This window comes from Aspergillus fumigatus, chromosome 7 (genome assembly GCF_000002655.1).
Source record: "Aspergillus fumigatus Af293 chromosome 7, whole genome shotgun sequence".
NCBI classification, from domain to species: domain Eukaryota; kingdom Fungi; phylum Ascomycota; class Eurotiomycetes; order Eurotiales; family Aspergillaceae; genus Aspergillus; species Aspergillus fumigatus.
This window is the reverse complement of record NC_007200.1, coordinates 445704-464069: the sequence shown is the minus strand read 5'-3', so window position 1 is coordinate 464069 and position 18366 is coordinate 445704. Positions and strand designations below refer to the sequence as shown.

The following is an 18366-nucleotide window of genomic DNA, read 5'->3' as shown; positions in this document are numbered from 1 at the left end:
CTCTGGTAGCATCCTGTTCAAACCATGAACAAATATTATCAGTTCCACTTGCAACTATTGCTACCCAGCATAGGTCGAATGGTAGTGTAATAATGTGTTCAACAGCACATGACGTCAGAACTGCTCGGCGCCTCTGCTAGTTCTTCTTAACACAAAACACGCAGATTTCAGCTCAGTCGGAATTATAGGAGTGAGAAGGCAGTTGCTCAGTAGGATTTTCCCTTGCTGGCATCGCACGCTTACAAATCTCTCAACTTGCAAAAGTGACTAGTTCAGTGTTACTTGATGCTCTTACGCGCCGGAATGCATCTTTGCTAAAGGTCATAGGTCCCAGAACAGGGCAATATTGGAAGGGGACAAAGCAATGACTGACTATAGGAAAGATTGTTCTTATTATATGTACTTATCTTGATGCTATGTTACACTATGTTACTCAACTTATTACTTCTTGCTTACTTCCCGGGTTGACATTGGCTTGCCAATGCGACGTCTACTAACTGTACCACTCGTAGCTCATTCTTACCAGAGTAATGTGTATATGTCTACTCTGCCTACCAAGCCTTCTGCCTTCTATTCACACATCACACTGAATGGTCGAGACCTTATAAGTTCTCATACAATTTACATTCCGAGGAGCCTTGAGAAAAAAAATGTAATACAGAGCATGTGGACCGGAATATGAAAATTCTTGCCTTGATACCTATGGCCTATTGTTATGTTCTATGTATGTTGGTTAGTGCTGGTAATCTAGCCTGCGGTATAAGGCAACATCCAGACTCGTTCCCAGCCGTTGTTGTGTATAGCACCTGTCCTTCTTTTCTCTCAGCCATGGTTATGAGCCCATTCAACACGGCGCAGTGTTTCATCAAACACTCGTCATCTCGTCCAACAATCCTTTAGCCCCGGCTCTTTCCCTCCCCACACGAGCCACCAGGATCGATCGAATCCTTGGATATTGGCAATAGGTCCGGCGAGATACCGTATTTCATCTCGTTCAGAGTCATATTTGCAGGTTTAGCACTGATTTAAATATCACGGGCAGACACGACCTATGATCCTGCTAAACACTGAGCTCTTGACAAGTGCGACTGGTCGATCGCGCGTTGAAAAAAATTGCATGAGACGGACATATCAGTCACTGGCGCTACCTCCTCCGCCTTGTACTACAGGTGTACAGTTCTTGTTGAAATCCATGCCTGTAGAGAAGAACCTTCCCGTTCCTGTGATGAAGAGTCAGAAGACGGAGGGGTCGGCCGGGGTGTCTTCGACGAGCCAGAGGAGGTAAATACGTTGCGCCTTTTCAGTCGGTCGATGATGGGCTTGACGTTCACGCCGGAGCGGTAGGCTAACGAACCGTTTGGATCTTTCACCACAGTCCAGAATATCTGGTTCTTGGTGGTTGTTCGGGATGATGACGACCGTTTGAAGGGAACAAGGCCATACTTCGCCGCCAGCGCGGTTCCAGCACGGCTGGCATTAGTCTTGGACAACCGTCTAGATATCCATACTCCCGTCTCAACCAGCTTCCGCAGGTCAACGCCCGTGTTGATGCCCGCTGTTTCAAACATGTACACCAGATCCTCCGTGGCGACGTTCCCTTTGGCCCCTGGCGCATAGGGGCATCCGCCCAGACCACCCACACTGCTGTCGAACACGCGCACGCCGCAGTTGTACGCTTCCCAGACATTTGCCACCGCCTGGCCATAGGTATCGTGGAAGTGTCCCGCCATTTTGTCAAGTGGGATATGGTGGTCGGCTAGGTAGTGGAGCAGGCTGCGGACTTTGCCTGGGTTGCCGACCCCAAGTGTGTCGCCTAGGCTGACTTCGTAGCAGCCCATATCTAGCAGTTCTTGAACGCAGTGCAGCACAGCTGATGGCTCGGTCGGACCATCGAATGGGTCTGAGAAAATACAAGAAACATACCTGTCGAGATCAGCAATGCGTCTTGCAAAGAGGACGGATGATAGAAACTACCTACCCTCGGACGGTAATCCCACACTCAGTCGCTTTCTTCGCTACAGCTTTTGCTCGCTCTAGTCCCTGTTGCACCGTGCAGTTGATATTGGCTTTACTGAAACCCTCCGTCGCACTCACAAACACCGCGACCTCCTTGGCGCCATGCTCGATCGCAATATCCAGTCCTTTTACGTTCGGTACAAGGACAGGCAGCCGGAGGTCCGGTGTTCCTTGCAGTTGTCTGATGAACTCATTCCCCAGTACATCGCGGCCGTCCGCTAACTGTGGGATTGCCTTTGGCGAGACCACGGACGTCAACTCAATAGTTCGCAGTCCTGTCGCGCGTAGTCGCTGGATCAACTCGAGCTTCACGGAGGTCGGAACAGGTTCTTTGATATTCTGCAGGCCATCACGGGGCCCCACCTCGACAATGCAGACTGCTTTGGATATTGTCATTGTGCCAGGATACTCGTGCGCTGCGCTGCGGAGTGAGACGAGCATTCAAGATGCAGCGCGCAGATCCATATCTACCACAAGTATGCTTTCAAGTCTCTCTACGAAATCGGTCGGGATGGGCCAGGTTATTTCTATTCCAGGTCAATCCCCTCTATCAGTTATTTCTCGAGTGTTGTCATCATCGGAGTCGGGGCGGCCGGACCGAGGCAAGTCTCAAGTCCGCAAAAGGAAAACGCGGAGGTTATGACGTTGATCGCTGCATTCAACACTCCTCCAAAGAAACAACTGGGTTTCCGAACGGATACTGCCGATCCCGCCTGGAGAGATGATGATGATAATGATGATTAATAATCGAGTGCAAACACGCTCTACTCTGTATATCTAGATACTTCATGTGGGCACAGTGGTCTGCAGATCGGATGCCGAGTGACGAGGCTCGAGAACATTCTAGGAATGCACGCAGGATCACAATCTGAGTCAGATGGCAAACGCAGCCATCAACGTGTTTCTATGTAAAGGTGCAGCCATCTATTAATCAAATATAACGTGGCTCTCTTCTGTCGTCCATGATTAACTTGCTGCAAAGGCCAACGGCCGAAAACCCCAGAACATGCTTCTCGGGCATTCAGCTTCCACTCCCGCTTTTGGGGGTTATCATCCCCGATCGCGGCGTTCCATCCAGAATGCCGCGTTTTGAGACACTTAGACTCGTCTCTCGTCGTCGGACAGCCTGGAGTAATATCCGTTGAAGCTTTAATGAACAAGCAGCAGCTTCTCAGTACGCCCGTGCGCCACAAGTCGCTCTGCGTTCTCCCAGCAGGCCAGTCCTTTGTCCCCCTGTCATCGTCATCAGTACAATCTCCAAAACAGAAGACGGTGTCCTATAGAATGATTGTAGCTGTATTCAACCCCGTAATATGCCCGTATGCTTCTATTCTACCACGGCCTCCTTCCCAACAGTGGCCGATTTCGACATGAATGTCCGAGGCTTGCTTTGCTAGGGATCCATTTCGCAAGAGATCAGATTGGAAAGATAAGTTTCGTAAGAGTAATGGCATAGCTATCTCTGCTGTTCTAGCAGTCTATCTGCCTGATAAGCTTCATGTCTTCCTCATAAGGCTCCAGATTGTGTGTAGAGATAGACGAAGGGTCCGTTCGAGAGTCGTAATAAACCGTTGAGTGCTTGATCTCCGCTATCTTGATATCTCTCTTGGGATAAACGTAGAGGGGAACGAAGCAGGTGAGCTGGCAGAGGAGAAGGGTCAACTGGCACTGATGCTGAGTATGGATCTGTCGTTTTGCAAAGAACGATGATGATGTCCAGTCTAGGGCAGTGGAGGTCAGCCTCGCGGCCGCTGTAGATGAAAAGTTTGAGATGGATTGGAAGAAGGGATATGCAGTCGACGATGACGCAGACATTCAACGAGATAGCTGAAAATGTTCACAATACTGCAAAGGTAATGATAAGAGTGAATAAGACGGGATCTCGCCTTTGCAATTGTAGGGCTACGAACGGCAACTCGATGACCGGGTAACCACAAGGCCCAACCGATCATGACTTCCAACTAATTACAGATACTGCTGCCCATGCAGTCTCTGACTGTCTGCCCAATTGATTAGAATAGCTTCTATTCCATTTCCTTCATTAGGACTTAGGGCTGACCACGAGTGAGCTAACCCGAAATGGAAACCCTCGCTATGAGCCATCCCAAATCATCACTTCAAAACTTCAATCCTTCCACTTCGTCCATGAATGAATGATTCATCACCGTCGCTTACAGAATCGATCAACTGACTAGTTGATGTACCTGGCTCGCTTATTGCATCGATGGCAAGTGGCTTGGAGATTAGTTACCGTCTACCCGTTTGCTGACCTGGCCAACAGCATGCCGACATGCCATTCACAAGTCATTCTTTGTCCGCCTCGGCTGCAGTCTCCTCTTCCCCCGGGTCAAAGCCAGGCAAGCCTAGCGAGTCAGGAATTCCCATTAATATTCAAGAACCAGGATTGTGAATGATGTTAGCGAACTCCGCATTTTATCGGATTTCCCCGCATCCGTCATTCCCCAGGTCCTCCCTGTTGGCGAATGCCATCCTATTCCAGTTGGACGAATCCAATATACTTGGCACCTGCATCTTTCCTTTCCGACATACCCGAAGGACGCCTCTCTGCATGGTCAGGCACAGTCAGGTCAGATTTGTCGTTCCTTGATTACCAGCTTCCCGGGGGGGGGGGTTAAAACAAACCCGCTATAAAGAGGTAACTGCCTGGTCCCCTTGTCAAGGGTACGAGACTTTGACCCCAAGCCAACATGCAGCTGAAGTCTTTGGCTGTTCGACTGCTCTTCTGCTCGCTGGTATCTGCGGCGCCTTCACAGCCCAGTAATGCATGCAAAGCCCCAGGAGGTCCCCCTCAGATCAATTCTCTGAGTACTTTGCTGGTCTTGAAGTACAATAATTTGGGCTCCGAAAACAACGGTACGGCCGCGGTTCTGATTTATGATCGAGTGGACTACGGTCAGGCGCAGGTGCAGTGTGCTGCCATCGGGGCAAGCCTTTACTCCCTGCAACATGCGACCGACACAAACCGGACCGAGCTTCAATATCAGTTCAATTATCTTATTCAGAATGGCGATCTCCAGAGGAGCGATCACGTATGGGTTGCAAAGTTGTCCTCAAGGGACTGCTCCGCCTATTCTCTCAGCCGCAAGGAGACTGTGAGCATACCCTGCCATCTGCAGCTGCCCGCGCTTTGTACGTCCAAGGTTCCTCCCACTACCGACACGAACCGGGCTGTTGTCGAGTCTTCCAAGATCTCGGTAATGTATCAGGGTTACACTCTCACTGGATATCGCGACGCACGTTCATTCCGGTTCCTGGGTGTTCCTTTTGCCAACCCCCCTGTCAAAGACCTGAGATTCGCACCGCCTCAGCCGTACAGTGGTCCCAAAACGCTCGATGCGACCAAATTCTCCGCCTCTTGCGTCCAGTCAGTCTCCAGCTTTGGTACCCTGGGCAACAGCGGTGGCATCTCCGAGGACTGTTTGTATCTCAACATCTACACCCCTGTGCTTCCTGCGCACGGCGCCCACAACTCTTTGCGCAAACCGGTGGCCGTCTACTTCTACGGAGGTGCGTTTACCAAAGGTAGTGCGTCCATGATCGACTACGACGGGGGCAACTTTGCAAGCCGCAACGACGTTGTTGTGGTGACGGTCAACTACCGCCTCGGCGCCTTGGGCTGGTTGGCAACTGGCAGTCTCACGACAGGAAGCTATGGCATTCGCGACCAAATCCTTGCCCTTAAATGGATCAACGAGTACATCGAAGCGTTCGGGGGTGACAAGTCACGAATCACAATCTTCGGCCAGTCAGCTGGCGGCCAGAGCGTGACGGCCTTGCTATCATCCAGCGCAGCCAAAGGTTTATTCTCCGGTGCCATTGTTCAGTCGGCTCCGCTGGATCTGCCATGGTTTACCCGCGAGGTATATAAAGAAGTTGTCACCCCGGGGGTTGCCAAGGCTGTCGGCTGCAACCAAACCGTCTCTGAAGAGAAACTGCTGGCCTGTCTGCGCTCGGTGCCCGCATCGGCCTTCCTCGACAATGCGACCGAGTTCCAGTCCGCGATGACGGCCGTGAACAAGAAAGTCGCCGACGAGTTCCTGCACGTCTCGACAATGCTCGCCTCCATTGAGCCCCTAATGCCCATGGTCGACGACTCGGGCAGCGGCGTGATTGACGACCAGTTCTACACCCTCCTCGCCGACAACACGCTCCCCAACCGCGTCCCAACCATGTTCACCACCGTCACCGACGAAGCCGCCCTCTACGTTGGCGGATTTATCCCGCAAATCGAGGCATCCACCGAAAACCTCAACCTCCTCTTCGGCATCGCCTACCCCCCCGGCCTAGCCAACGCCCTCGCGGCCTCCAACGCCTTCCCGCTCAACCCCTCCGACCCAGACACCGTCCGCAACGTCGGCGCCCAAGCCCTAACCTACAGCGAGTGGACCTGCCCACAAGCCCACCTCCTCGCCAACGGCGGCGCCACCGCCTTCCCCGCCCTCTACGAACTCGAAATCACCCACGGCCACATCCAAACCAACGCCGGCGTCCCCGCCATCTGTTCCCCAAACACCGACTACAACGCCACCTGCCACGCCGCCGACGTGCTCCCCGTCTGGGGCACCCTCAACAGCAAGTCCCGCAACGTAGACCCCTACTACGATACCACCGACCTTCTCCACTCGCAGCTCCTCGACGACGTCTTCGGCGCCTTTTTTCGAACCCGCAGTCCCAACCCTGACCCGGAGATGCTCCGCGTCCAGGGGCCCGCTTACGCCGCGACCTACGAGATCTTCGGGAAGAACGGGTACTATATCCCTCCGTATCATCCCGAGCAGCGCAATGTCAGTCTGCTCGATATGCCGCCGACCTGGACGCAGAATCCACATGGCACGAACAAGTGCAGGGTGTTCGAGGAGTATGGATTTACTTTCCAGCGGGCCTTTTGACCGAGATTGAGAATGATTGTACATAGCTTGCAAGTTGACGGGCTCTGTAGGAGACCCGCCCAGTCGTACGAACATATCCACAAATAGAAACTGGTGGTGAGGAATCCAGAGCAGTAATCGTGATCGGTCTCTATGAATCGTAGTATAACCAGAAATCTCTAACGTCATAGAATTACTATAAGGGGTGTCTAATCCTTCGTCACCAACCCATTCCCATCGGGTAGTACAAATTCAAGCAAAGGAACGAGAACCACGAGATCGGACCGATTTCGTAGGATATGCGTAGGCACATGCAGAAAAAAAAAAAAAAAAAAAAAAAAAAAAAAAAAAAGGACAACCGAAGAACCAAACTAGACGCCGTCCTCCCGCCATGAGAAACCGTAACCAATAGATCAAACGAAATAGGAAAGAGACATGGCATCGTTACTCATTACTTCGTGACAAGTTACACGCCAGCTTGAGCCTATCGCTCGTACATGGCCGATCTCCGTCCCGACGGGGACGGGTAATCCACGTCTACCATTGGAACGGGCACGCATCGCTTGCGGCCCTGCGGCGGACTAGCCCAGCCGGGAACCCGGGATGGCCGTCCCGCATACGAGCGGGTGCGCTCAAGCACCGCGGCGTGGGCGCCGGACGAACTGCTTGATGTCGGATCGCGGTAGCTGTGCCGGCGGGAGTCGTCCATGACGTACGAGTCCAGGGGGCGGGTGTGGTGCGAATGTGGATGCTGGACATAGTCCTCGCTGATCCCGTTCATGTAGCGGGGGTGGACGTGGGTGTAGAGGGGTACCTCCTGCGAGAGGGTGACGGCGGGTTGCTCGTGGAAGATGTGTTCGCGGAATCGGATGCCCGCGGATCGGCTGGGGGGTGGTTCCTCGTTGTACGCTCGTGACTGGCGGGGTTTCCGCGCACCGTCGGAGTCATACAGCCGGCCCATGTGCGCCGTGTAGGCATCGCGGTGGGTATGCTTTCGTGGGGAGTCTGGAGGTACGTCTTCTTTGGGTAGGCGGGCGTATGCTTCGTGCGAGTGGCGTCGAGCGTGGGCGGAGCGGGGAGGTGATAGGTTCCGCGAACGGCTGTGTCGTCCTGATCTTGGCGGTTGTCCGTGGGTTGGGGATCCTGAGTCTTCGGACGAGGCGTCCGAGGTGTCGTGGCCACGGTGGGGCTCTGTGCTTGTTGGGTAGACGAAGGAGTGCGGCCGTTCGCGGCCCCTCGATTTTGTGGCTGGTCGGGGTCGAAAGGCCGGCGATGGCGCTCGAGGAGACGCGAATTCAGGCGCCTCCTCTGCACGGGGAAAATAGGTTGATTTGACTCTTCGAGTTGCGGATGTGGGAAGCTCGCCGGTCCGCCGCCTGTTATGGCGACTCCTCGGAGGCGGATCCTCTGGCTCTGTGTGTCGTCGGTGCTGTGGTGATGGAGGCCGGTGACTTGAAAGGTGGTCCTCTTGTTCAAGCGGTGCATCCTTGTGGCCGAATTGCCAGTGGTATGTGCGGAAATTGGGCGGAGAGGATCGCAAGACATTCTTCCGCCAGTAGTCGAATTCAAAGCGTCGGCTCACTCCCTCATGCCACTCCACCATCTCCGGGTCCGGCTCCGATGGGAAAGCGTCTCGAGGGATCATCTTTGGAAAAGTTCCTCCGTTGGGACTCTCAATGTCCCACAGCGCAACGGCATTCTGTAGATATCGCGCATGTTCATCGGGGTCCAGAAGCAGCTGGATCGTCTGCCATCTGACAAAGCCGTTGGGCTGCAATGCTGGGATGGACGGCGGCTTAAATGGATCGTTCGTGGGCTGAATGCTGTGGAAGCATCCCAGACGCTGATAGATGAATGACAGGGCTGAGTACTTTGTCTCTAGGAAGAGGATGTCGTAGTTGCCGCCGACTTTGCGATAGAAGGCGGCCATTCGATCTGGGGTGAGATCGGGGGTAGCGTATTCGTCGAAGGTGGTCTGGACGACATTAGCAACCTGCATGATATCGACGAGGCAACATCAGAATGACCATTAACTGTGCAATCCCCAGACATAGCTGTTCAAGTAACGGGGCAGGACTCTTGTCGGGGTTGATCAAGGCCCCCCAGGAATTGGCGCCCGCGTCTGCATCTTGCGCGGAGGACATGACCAGGCGGAGTTGATGGCCACGGCGAGAAAGTGACGTGCATCTGAAGGGAGCGACAGGCTTCGTTCCTCAATGGGCCAGATCCCGATGAAAAGGGGGTATATGAGATGGAGCAGCGCTCAAGAGAACCAAGACGAAGTGACTAGGTAGCAGTAGGTAGGTGAGCAGAGTACACTCTGTAGACAGATAGGCAACAGGAGCGGTCAGGCACCTCTGCTCCGCTCCACTGCGGGGTGGCCCAAGGCCCCAAAGCGATTTCGTTTGCTGGCAAGAAGCCAACTCAATCCGCCTCATCTGCAATTAGACGCAAGAAAGTCACCGATGATTGACTGACCGAGACGATGGAAGATGGAACGATGCACGATGCTGTTTCGGTCTTTTAGCCTTGGGAAGTCCGATTGTGGCCTGAACGCCTAACAACCTGACAGGCCCGAATGTGACGTGACCCCCATGACAGTGGCCTGAGGGTGCTGCAATGTCAGTTGGATTATCGATTATTGATTATCGATTGTTGAATCTGAAGACTCTCCACTGTTATCCACTGGTGGACCATGGTCTGGCCGTTCCACTATTATTATATTGATTGCTCCACTGCGTATACTAATCGGTTGGGAGTTGAGGCAGGCGAGCAGCCGATCTGCAAATTAGCGCTCAATGATAAAGCGGTTTTCCAACACTGCTTGATTCTGCAGGTACTTGATACTGGAGACTTGGTGGTGTTCTGCATATCTGCAAGTACTTCCGGTGCATCTCCTCCAGATGCGTGTTTTTCACCTTATCTCCCTATGAGAAGTTCGGAAACAAGAGCGACGGCGCTGCTTCTCATGAAGCCAATCAGCTAATAGGCACCCCTTCATTGGTCATGCTACTGAATGTGTTCATGAGCAAGCTTCATCTGACCATCCTCATGCAACCTTAGTCGAGATTGCAGGCTTACCAGCACCGAACTATGTTTGTGGCTTTGACGAGGCGCATCCTTGGACCTGGCCCGTCAAACTGCAGCCTCGTCCATATTCTCTTTATAGATCATGAGACCTAAAGTTTCTATCTGAAGACTTGCGTCTTTGTACATTCCCATGTTTGTTAATTCCATTTCCTTGAGGAATTGCTTTGCCGCCAGATCAAACACCTGTACGACACGGAAAAATTAAAAAAAAAAAAAAAATTTTCAGCAGAAAGACAGGCAAGGCAAACCGCAGGTGAGACTGTCTGATAATTCAGACAATCTATTATTAGACGACATGCGGATTTACCTTCTTGTGCTTCTTCGTGGATGCCTCAGTAGGTGCATTTGTCAAGGACGTGGCACATTTAAAACACAGACAGAAGATTCATTATCATTGGTAGCAGTCCATAGTACTGTGGTTAATCTGGCTCTGATTGGCCAGAATGTGAGTAGTTTATGCCTTTATCACGCAGCTCGAGGCCATTCCTCGGCCATCTTCTGCCTCCCGTGCCATTCCAACGGAGGCACTGGAATGCCAGATCCGGCACTGTGAATGGATGCATTCTTTGCAATGCGAGGTCAAACATGGATGGCATATTTGGAGACATATTTGGATTTGCAGGGAGGAAATCCTTGCAAGTGCCTTGTTTTGTGTTTTGATTTTTCCCTTATTGTCCCTGTCCATCCTGCATAAAGCTTTTATTGCCTTCTGCGTCAGTCTAGTCTATGTCCTAACATCACCGTACGCTCTTTGATATTTCACCCCGACTACTGCGCTCGAGTCTTTCGGTTCCAGGAGACGGGGGAAGTGGTTCACCCTCACCCCGTCGCGACTTGCCACAACTTCGCCAGCCGAAGGAGTTAGTCCCATACACCACATTTGACAGATTGTCAAATATCAATGTCAGACTTGCACTAAGCATCTCAAAGAATGACGCTTGTGAGGGATCCGCTGTTCTGGAAGCGCTTTTCACGCGCGGTCCATCTGGATGAAGAGGCAAAAGCTGCAGCGCAAAACAAGAGCCCGGTCCAGCCGTACGTACTTTTTGCGTCATGTCTATGGTTTGCATGGAAGGGTCGCATCACTAACGAACCAAGGGACAACTGGATCCAAGCACAGTACCGAAAGAAACGACGGTCGATAGTGTGTGGCTTTGTCATCTTTTTGGCCATTGCGAGTCTGGTGGCCGGTATTATCGTGGTCCTTCTGTGGCTCCATGCCCACGACTGGTTACAAGACAATCGCGATAAGGGATCGACAGGGTGAAGAGACACAGATCAATGCGCAGACTCGAGCCTGAGCGCTAGTCGTCCCTGGAAACCAACTCAGCAATCGCAATCATAAGGAAATGATCGCACCAAATCCACCGGACCACAACTTCACGCATATCGCCCTGAGCGAGACGGTCAGTACATGCCAAGGTCCAAGGAGCGGACAGTCTCATTGCAATCTTGTGTCTGACTGAATGAGCTGGTCTCATGTACCATGATTTGTATGGGGCCAAATCGCTCTATGAAGCACCAATACGAAAGCATGTACAAATCGTGTCGGCCTTGGTATTCCGGAGCTGGACTATTTGTATGTTCAATATGTGAACGAATCTTGTTTGTCACCGAGACCTGTATTTAAGTGTCAGTAAAAATAAATATCACAGTGTCTTACCCATTCCATTTGCCTGCAAAGTCCACCTAGCGAGTACATTATGTCTGATAATAAAGTTGAGGAGCCTCAGCTAGCAGTTCAGGTGACTCAAGTGACTCAACCTCGTTTCTCGGAAACTCCAGGCAGTCTGCTGTATCCTTGGGACTAACCTTATCTTCACTCCCGGCTTTCGGTTTTTACTACAGAGGATCAATACCAACACGCGAGAACGTCGCGGTCTTGTGTCCGCTGGTCGACCCAATCCGCATGGACTTTCCTGATTGGGCCAGACACTCGGTTGTCGGCACTTGAAAAAGTCACGTGGTATGTTGTCGCATCGCCATCCTTTTCAACAGATGGCCGAAACAACAGAAATCTAAGTCATATCTGCTGGCAAAGTACTGGGAGAGCTCTACAATTTGTGTCAGCAAGTTCATCGTCCGGCAGGAGGTCTTTTTGGGGCTTGATTGGTGACCGTGGATATTTGGACAACGGACTGGACCGAGACTGGACACGCGCTTATCTGCGGGCCTTATCGCTCTTCTCCGCATTAGTGTCCATGCTTTCCCCGCAATAAATAGCAACGGCCATCCCCTGCGCCATTTCTCTATATTCGTGTTCTCCTTCTTGCGCTTTGAGGCACTGCTTCTTCATCAGCCTCGGTGCGAGTTGTGACCTACATTATGTTACCACCATTTGACTACTTCACCTACCGTCGGGTCCGGTAAGTTCATGCAAACATCACCAATACTGCACAAGCTAACGAATCAACAGGGACCAGAAGCAAAAGGAACGGGCCGCCCGTTTCGCTTCCCTCTCCCCAGACTACCACACTGCGTTCACGGCGTCAGATAAGAGTATTATCAACACACCAATTGAACAGCTCGTTGAGTCAGTCCACAAGTCCCACCTTTCACCAACCGATGTTCTCCGCACGTATGGCAAGGTAGCAGTGAAGGCGCAGGAACGCACAAACTGCGTGACTGAGCTGCTGCTGCCCAAAGCGGAGACATGGCTTCAGAAGGAAGTCAATCTCAAAGGTCCACTGGCCGGGATCCCCGTCTCCCTCAAGGATTCGGTGCAGGTCAAGGGTTTTGACACTTCTGTTGGGTATGCGCGCATGGCTGGGAAGCCTTGCGCCGAGGATGGGCCCATGGTGAAGTTGTTGAAGGATGCTGGTATGGCTGCAAACCTTTTTTTCCTCTGTTGCGTATCCTGACTCGTACAGGCGCTGTTCCGTATGCCAAGACTGCACTGCCGGTGACACTTTTATCATTTGAGTCCTACAATGGTCTTTGGGGTCGGTGCTTGAACCCACATGTGCCTGAGTACTCACCCGGTGGTTCGACTGGAGGCGAGGGTGCTCTGCTTGCCCTTGGCGGTCGTATCGGTATTGGGTCTGATGTTGCTGGATCGGTGCGCGTTCCTGCAGCTTGGAGCGGTATCTACTCCTTGCGGTGCAGTACGGGTCGCTGGCCCAAGGCAGGCGTCAGCACGAGCATGGCGGGCCAGGAAGGAGTGGCCAGTGTCTTTAGCCCAATGGCCCGGACTTTGGATGATCTCACTTACTTTACGCGAGCGATCATCGGCATGCAGCCATGGAAGTACGACAACACCGTCCATCCTATCGCTTGGCGGTCCTCGGAGGAGAAGGAAGCGCAGACGAAACAACTGCGCATCGGGCTGATGTCTTCAGATGGTATGGTTGCCAACATACACACTTATACAAAGCTGACCGTCCCCAGGAGTCGTCCCTCCGACGCCCGCCATCAACCGTGCCATTGCCACCACTGTCGCTGCACTCACAGCTGCCGGCCACACAGTCTCCGAGATCACACCCCCGGCATCCGCTGACCCCTTCACTGGTCTAACGCTTGCCTCTCAACTCCTCAACTCCGACGGCTGCACTACTTTCAACTCCCACCGCTACAGCTTCGAACCGTCCGACCCCGGCGCTGAACAACTGACGCGCATCGCGAGACTGCCCCGTCCCCTTCGCTACCTCTACTACCTCTACGTCCGCTACATCAGGCGCGATACCAAATGGGCCGCGCTAATCCGCAGCTTTGAACACAAATCCGCAGCCGAGCAGTGGAAGCTCGTCGCCCGCCGCGAGGCCTTCCGCGCCACCTGGCACGCCTGGTGGGACGCCGAGCCGCAGCAATACGATTTCATTTTGTGTCCGGTCAACGCGACGCCTGCTCTTCCGCACAAGGCGATGCGCGACGCCGTGTCCTCTTGTGGGTATACCTTCCTGTGGAATCTGCTCGATTACTCTGCGGGTGTATTACCCGTTTCGCACGTCGACCCGAAGAAGGATGCGCTCTCGGCGCCGTATAAAACCGTTCTAAAGCAACTTGGCGCCAATCATGCCATTGCCCGCGGGGCGTGGAAGCACTACGATGCGGCCAAGATGGCGGGTCTCCCGACTGCGGTGCAGGTTGTTGGGAGACGGTGGCAGGAAGAGAAGGTTTTGGGGTATATGGCTGCTGTGGAACAGGCGCTGGAGGGGTATTATGATAAGGAGACTGGCGAGGGAGGGAAGTACCCGCTGCTCGAGATTGACTGATGCGAGGGTCTGGTTTGGCTAGTATTGCTAGTATTCCAGCTTCCTAATGCAATATCGGCATTCAAACGAATGCTTACTGGGCTATTCATCCTGTGCTATTCTACAAAACCTGACTCTTGCACAGGTTTTTGATTGTTGCATGCAATAGCCATCTGGCTTACATATCTTACCTGTCCTTGACAAACGCTACCTCTGAAGAATGAAATGATCCAAATCACGTACAGCACTCCGGCAGTTCTTTCCTTTGTCATTTGATGACAACCGAAGACTAATCTGCGATGACAAGTACGATTCTTCATCCAGGGAATCAGTGTGTAGACCATGGGAGATAATAATCATAGTGAATGTAGGTTCCTCCCACCAGAGTAAGTCTATCTCAGATGGAGAGACACTAGGTGGGTAGATATACCCATCTCAATCCTGTTTCTTGCCCTCTATCTCTTGCCATGACCATGTTCTACTCACTAGCCTTACTTCCCAGTCTGTGAAATCTCTCAATGTCGACCAGGCATGGTGCAATCGTACCAGTACCGAAGGACTGCGTTGCCTGTAGACACAGACACCTCTAGTGCTACCGTGTTAACTTCTTGGTGATCAACTTACTCTCAACTACAGATGACCATGACATTGGTCCTTTCTTAACCTTCATATACTTCATCTTTTTCTCGACTTGGGTATATTCCGGATTGAATCGAAGATGATGTCGAACAAGTAGAGTCCCCCGAGGTGAACAAGAAACTCATTGAAGCAAGACTTCTGGTTTGTGAGTACAGCGATTTAGGTGGCGTCGAACTAGGATACGAGAAAGGAGATGGAAGTAGCTGATGTGCAATAACGACAGGAGTTCTCATGCATTCTTATCTCCAGGACAATAGCAACATGGCCATCATTCAACTATAAGCTTAACTTCACCACCGTATTTCCTCGTTCAACCGATCCGTCCAGTCGAGATTTTCTCCCTCAGGATCGGGCCTATAACCACTCGAGCGACGGTTCCAGTCGTGCTGTCCTGGATTTGTATCGGACGGGATCAAATCCTTGGAATTTACTTGACCAGTCCAAAAATTACGTCGGTACTGTCCTGACAGTGGCTTCGCTGATTACGGAGACCATCATCTCAGGAATACTGAGAGAATAATCGGATCTCCTGCGGGATTTCCGTGTAATCTGTTCCACGCGGGAGCAACTGTTGCGTCGCGATCGACTCGGCAATCGAGACAGTTGAGACAATGGAGACAATGGAAACAATCGAGAATGGAGATCATCTCGCCTTTCCATGATCCCATCGCGTGAAAAAAAGAATCTAGAGTTCTAGACCAGGTCGAACTGGGGTGATCTGGCAAGCCACAGCGACCACAATTTCATCACCACTGGACGTTCTGAAAGAAAGTCTCTTTTCAAACCCACGGATAGTCCATTGCTGGTCGAAAATCAGTCAGCCACAAACCTGCATTCTACCTGTTCACCCCGCGAATTTCTCAACTAAAAGTTTTGTCTCCTCCGTTTCCAGCCTCGGGGTTAACAGGATAATCGCCGATCACGGTCACGGGGTTCCGCAGGAAGACCGGGAGAGGATAGCTCACTCACAGAGTTCATGGCGTCTATCAACTATCATCTCAGTTCCTCCATTTTCGACTTGATTGCAATTCTCCTCTCGTCTCTCTATCTCGGACACGTCAATCGCCAACGCCTCGGCGGACTACAAGTGTCGATCGCATTGCGCCCCTATCCATAACATAATATCCCGCTGCCGACTTTCCCCCTCATAATCGCAGGAACACTGCGCGATCGGCACTCCGAGCCTCCCCTCCCTTTCTCTTCAAGCGACGAGCCCGTCGAAACTGGACTTTCGTTCGCAATCCAAAGCCGCAGGATGCGGTCATTGCCATCCCGCGCTACATTATTACCACAACCGTAACGCTCGATGGTGATGGGACAGGGTGGTGACGATGCCTTTAACTAAAGGTGCTAGAGGGCGCACAAAGGAGCCAATCCACTTCGTCAATGCCCGTCCGACCTCGGAAAATGAGAAGCTGAGGATACAGCGGCTGGTGCGGGCGCATGTGGGAAAATGGATTTCCGACCAAACAAAGGATCGTTCGTCGGCAGGAGAATCGTCGGACTCGAATTCGAATCGCGAGGAGACCTGCGATCCCGCGTCGCAGATTTTTGAAATCGATACTGAAGAAACGTTATTTCCTTCATCCTCCTCGCCGTCGGCCGGGTCGTCGCGCGAGTCTCCCGAGTCTACTATCTCTCGCAGTCTGTCCCTCTCCATCCAGTCCGCTTCCCACGTCCCGCTTCCACCGATAGCTTCCTCTCACACCTACGAACGGCGAGAAGATGACACCGAAGGCCATTGTGAGTACAGTCCATGTCAGGCGGTGGTGGATGCTACTCGAGAATGTACTCGTTCTCCGGGCCAAGAAAATGGCCCTCTGGTTAGCTACACCATCGCGGCCATAGGCAGTAACGCGTTCGATCCTTTTCATACCTACCCGTCACATTATACCCCCGAAGTCGTTCATGCGTGTGAAAGATACTGTTAGTACCCCGGATATATCCCTGGGCTCGAAATGTTGACAATCTGCAGGCATCGATGTTCTCTGGCCCAAGCTGACCCCCCCAACTCCCGGAGACCGCGACGTTTCTGCCACGAAAAACTGGCTTCCCCTGTCATTGTCGGATCCTGTTCTGTTCACTGCCATTTTATTTGGTTCGCTATCACACCAGCGTTGCCGATGGGTCAACAAGCAGACTCCGGATGGGTCATTCAGCCCTCGCGATCAGCGACTCCTAGAGCAATGTGAATATGAAACTATCAAGCTGGTCAACAAGGCTTTCAGTGATCCGGATCAAAATCGCATTCTCAGCGATTCTATCATACTAAGTGTCGTTTGCATGGCTCACAACATCGCGGATGACAACGATCGCCGGCGACATCGCCCCATCCCATTCAAGCCGCCCTTGACGCAGCTGCAATGGCTCGACGTGTACGCAAGCTTGCCACCAAATCTTGTCCACCTGCGGGGCTTGACCGAGTTGATCAAATTACGGGGCGGCTTGAAGAATATCAAGCTGCCAGGATTAGCCACGACTGTAGCGTTGTAGGCATCTCTGTTCCAGTTTCCTAGCCGACTTGAGCTAACTTGACAAATCAGTTCCGCGATTTTGACCGCAAGCTATCTGCTTTCGCAGCCTACGTTTGAATACATCCCGTTCCATGAGCCGCGACAAGGCCTCACGTTACAAGAGCTGCTAGGATACACCTCCCTTGACGTGGAGCTCGGGTTCGGCCGGCTGTGTCAGATCGGCTTTACCCCAGAAATGGCGGACGTTTTCCAAGCACTAAGAGTCTACACAAACATCATCATCGATCACATCAAGGTCTCCCATCCGAACCCCGACCTTTCTCTCCTCTGCGACCAGCGCAATCTCGTCCAGTACCACCTTCTCAACCTCCCCTCCGCCCGCCATCTTCCCACCTGGTTCCCCACCCCCCATCATCAAACCATCTACGAAACCTGCCGTCTCGCCGCCCTCATCTACGCCGTCGGCGTCACCTTCCCCCTCCCATTCCAATGCTCGCCTCTCCCCCGTCTCGCAAACCTCCTCCAAGAAACCCTACAGCAGACCCCCGACGCAACCCCCCTCTGGACCCACCCGAACGCACAAATCGCCCTCCTCTGGGCCCTCACCCTCGGCGGCATCGCGGCCGAGAACCGCCCAGAACGGGCCTGGTTCGTACATACCCTCGCCCAAGCGGCTTCCAGTAATGGGATCTACTTCTGGCCGAAGCTGAAGAGCGTCCTGGAGTTCATGCTCTGGTATGATGCTGCGTGTGACGAGGCGGGGTATTCCCTCTGGCTGGAAGTCGCGGGGCTTTTGTGACGAGGCGGATATCGTATTGTCTTTTTTTCCCCCCTTTTTTTGGCGTTCTGATTCGTGCATGGCGTTCAGCTTTCTTGAACTAAGCTTGGTCTACGGGTTATGAAGTTGGATATGATAACGATGGTCACGACAAGGACTTTGGCGCAGGCCAAGACAGACGGATGGATGTATTCTACATGGACATAGTATAGTAATATACAGGATATACCAAGCTATACAAAATCGTAACGTATCGTCATCATCAATTGTAGCGGCAGCAGCAGGAGCAG

At 52.5% G+C, this 18366-nt stretch overlaps 6 protein-coding genes across 6 annotated transcripts; 4 read left to right on the top strand and 2 right to left on the bottom strand.

The window, feature by feature from the left end:
• Window positions 1–638: 638 nt before the first annotated feature.
• Window positions 639–4016, bottom strand: AFUA_7G01720 (hydroxymethylglutaryl-CoA lyase). The gene is made up of 2 exons (XM_741667.2): window positions 1979–4016; window positions 639–1923 (listed from the first exon to the last, which is right to left on the bottom strand). The coding sequence occupies exons 1-2, from the start codon at window positions 2455–2457 to the stop codon at window positions 1164–1166; spliced, it is 1239 nt and encodes a 412-aa protein (XP_746760.1). The 5' UTR covers window positions 2458–4016; the 3' UTR covers window positions 639–1163.
• Window positions 4017–4298: 282 nt separating this feature from the next.
• Window positions 4299–7221, top strand: AFUA_7G01710 (putative cholinesterase). The gene has a single exon (XM_741668.2). It carries the CDS (start codon window positions 4725–4727, stop codon window positions 6924–6926), a length of 2202 nt encoding a protein of 733 aa, XP_746761.1. The 5' UTR covers window positions 4299–4724; the 3' UTR covers window positions 6927–7221.
• Window positions 7222–7234: 13 nt separating this feature from the next.
• AFUA_7G01700 (uncharacterized protein) lies at window positions 7235–10056 on the bottom strand. The gene is made up of 3 exons (XM_741669.3): window positions 9261–10056; window positions 8933–9191; window positions 7235–8880 (listed from the first exon to the last, which is right to left on the bottom strand). The coding sequence occupies exons 2-3, from the start codon at window positions 9047–9049 to the stop codon at window positions 7390–7392; spliced, it is 1608 nt and encodes a 535-aa protein (XP_746762.2). The 5' UTR covers window positions 9050–9191; window positions 9261–10056; the 3' UTR covers window positions 7235–7389.
• Window positions 10057–10061: 5 nt separating this feature from the next.
• On the top strand, window positions 10062–11905 carry AFUA_7G01695 (uncharacterized protein). The gene is made up of 2 exons (XM_001481372.2): window positions 10062–11030; window positions 11094–11905. The coding sequence occupies exons 1-2, from the start codon at window positions 10927–10929 to the stop codon at window positions 11260–11262; spliced, it is 273 nt and encodes a 90-aa protein (XP_001481422.1). The 5' UTR covers window positions 10062–10926; the 3' UTR covers window positions 11263–11905.
• Window positions 11906–12024: 119 nt separating this feature from the next.
• Window positions 12025–14428, top strand: AFUA_7G01690 (putative acetamidase). The gene is made up of 4 exons (XM_741670.2): window positions 12025–12361; window positions 12412–12815; window positions 12866–13336; window positions 13383–14428. Exons 1-4 carry the CDS (start codon window positions 12321–12323, stop codon window positions 14204–14206), a joined length of 1740 nt encoding a protein of 579 aa, XP_746763.1. The 5' UTR covers window positions 12025–12320; the 3' UTR covers window positions 14207–14428.
• Window positions 14429–15531: 1103 nt separating this feature from the next.
• Window positions 15532–18355, top strand: AFUA_7G01680 (uncharacterized protein). Its single transcript, XM_741671.2, has 3 exons — window positions 15532–16750; window positions 16800–17313; window positions 17368–18355. The coding sequence occupies exons 1-3, from the start codon at window positions 16156–16158 to the stop codon at window positions 18095–18097; spliced, it is 1839 nt and encodes a 612-aa protein (XP_746764.1). The 5' UTR covers window positions 15532–16155; the 3' UTR covers window positions 18098–18355.
• The last annotated feature ends 11 nt before the right edge of the window (window positions 18356–18366 follow it).

Bases quoted from the DNA above. Each gene is read 5' to 3' on its own strand.
- AFUA_7G01720 (XM_741667.2), bottom strand. From the start codon at position 2,457: ATGCTCGTCTCACTCCGCAGCGCAGCGCACGAGTATCCTGGCACAATG. The intron at 1,924-1,978 runs GTAGGTAGTTTC...TGATCTCGACAG, and splicing joins TGTGGGATTACCGTCCGAGG to GTATGTTTCTTGTATTTTCT.
- AFUA_7G01710 (XM_741668.2), top strand. From the start codon at position 4,725: ATGCAGCTGAAGTCTTTGGCTGTTCGACTGCTCTTCTGCTCGCTGGTA.
- AFUA_7G01700 (XM_741669.3), bottom strand. From the start codon at position 9,049: ATGTCCTCCGCGCAAGATGCAGACGCGGGCGCCAATTCCTGGGGGGCC. The intron at 8,881-8,932 runs GTCATTCTGATG...AATGTCGTCCAG, and splicing joins TGGGGATTGCACAGTTAATG to ACCACCTTCGACGAATACGC.
- AFUA_7G01695 (XM_001481372.2), top strand. From the start codon at position 10,927: ATGACGCTTGTGAGGGATCCGCTGTTCTGGAAGCGCTTTTCACGCGCG. The intron at 11,031-11,093 runs GTACGTACTTTT...TAACGAACCAAG, and splicing joins AACAAGAGCCCGGTCCAGCC to GGACAACTGGATCCAAGCAC.
- AFUA_7G01690 (XM_741670.2), top strand. From the start codon at position 12,321: ATGTTACCACCATTTGACTACTTCACCTACCGTCGGGTCCG. The intron at 12,816-12,865 runs GTATGGCTGCAA...TGACTCGTACAG, and splicing joins GAAGTTGTTGAAGGATGCTG to GCGCTGTTCCGTATGCCAAG. The intron at 13,337-13,382 runs GTATGGTTGCCA...GACCGTCCCCAG, and splicing joins CGGGCTGATGTCTTCAGATG to GAGTCGTCCCTCCGACGCCC.
- AFUA_7G01680 (XM_741671.2), top strand. From the start codon at position 16,156: ATGCCTTTAACTAAAGGTGCTAGAGGGCGCACAAAGGAGCCAATCCAC. The intron at 16,751-16,799 runs GTTAGTACCCCG...GACAATCTGCAG, and splicing joins TCATGCGTGTGAAAGATACT to GCATCGATGTTCTCTGGCCC. The intron at 17,314-17,367 runs GTAGGCATCTCT...TTGACAAATCAG, and splicing joins TTAGCCACGACTGTAGCGTT to TTCCGCGATTTTGACCGCAA.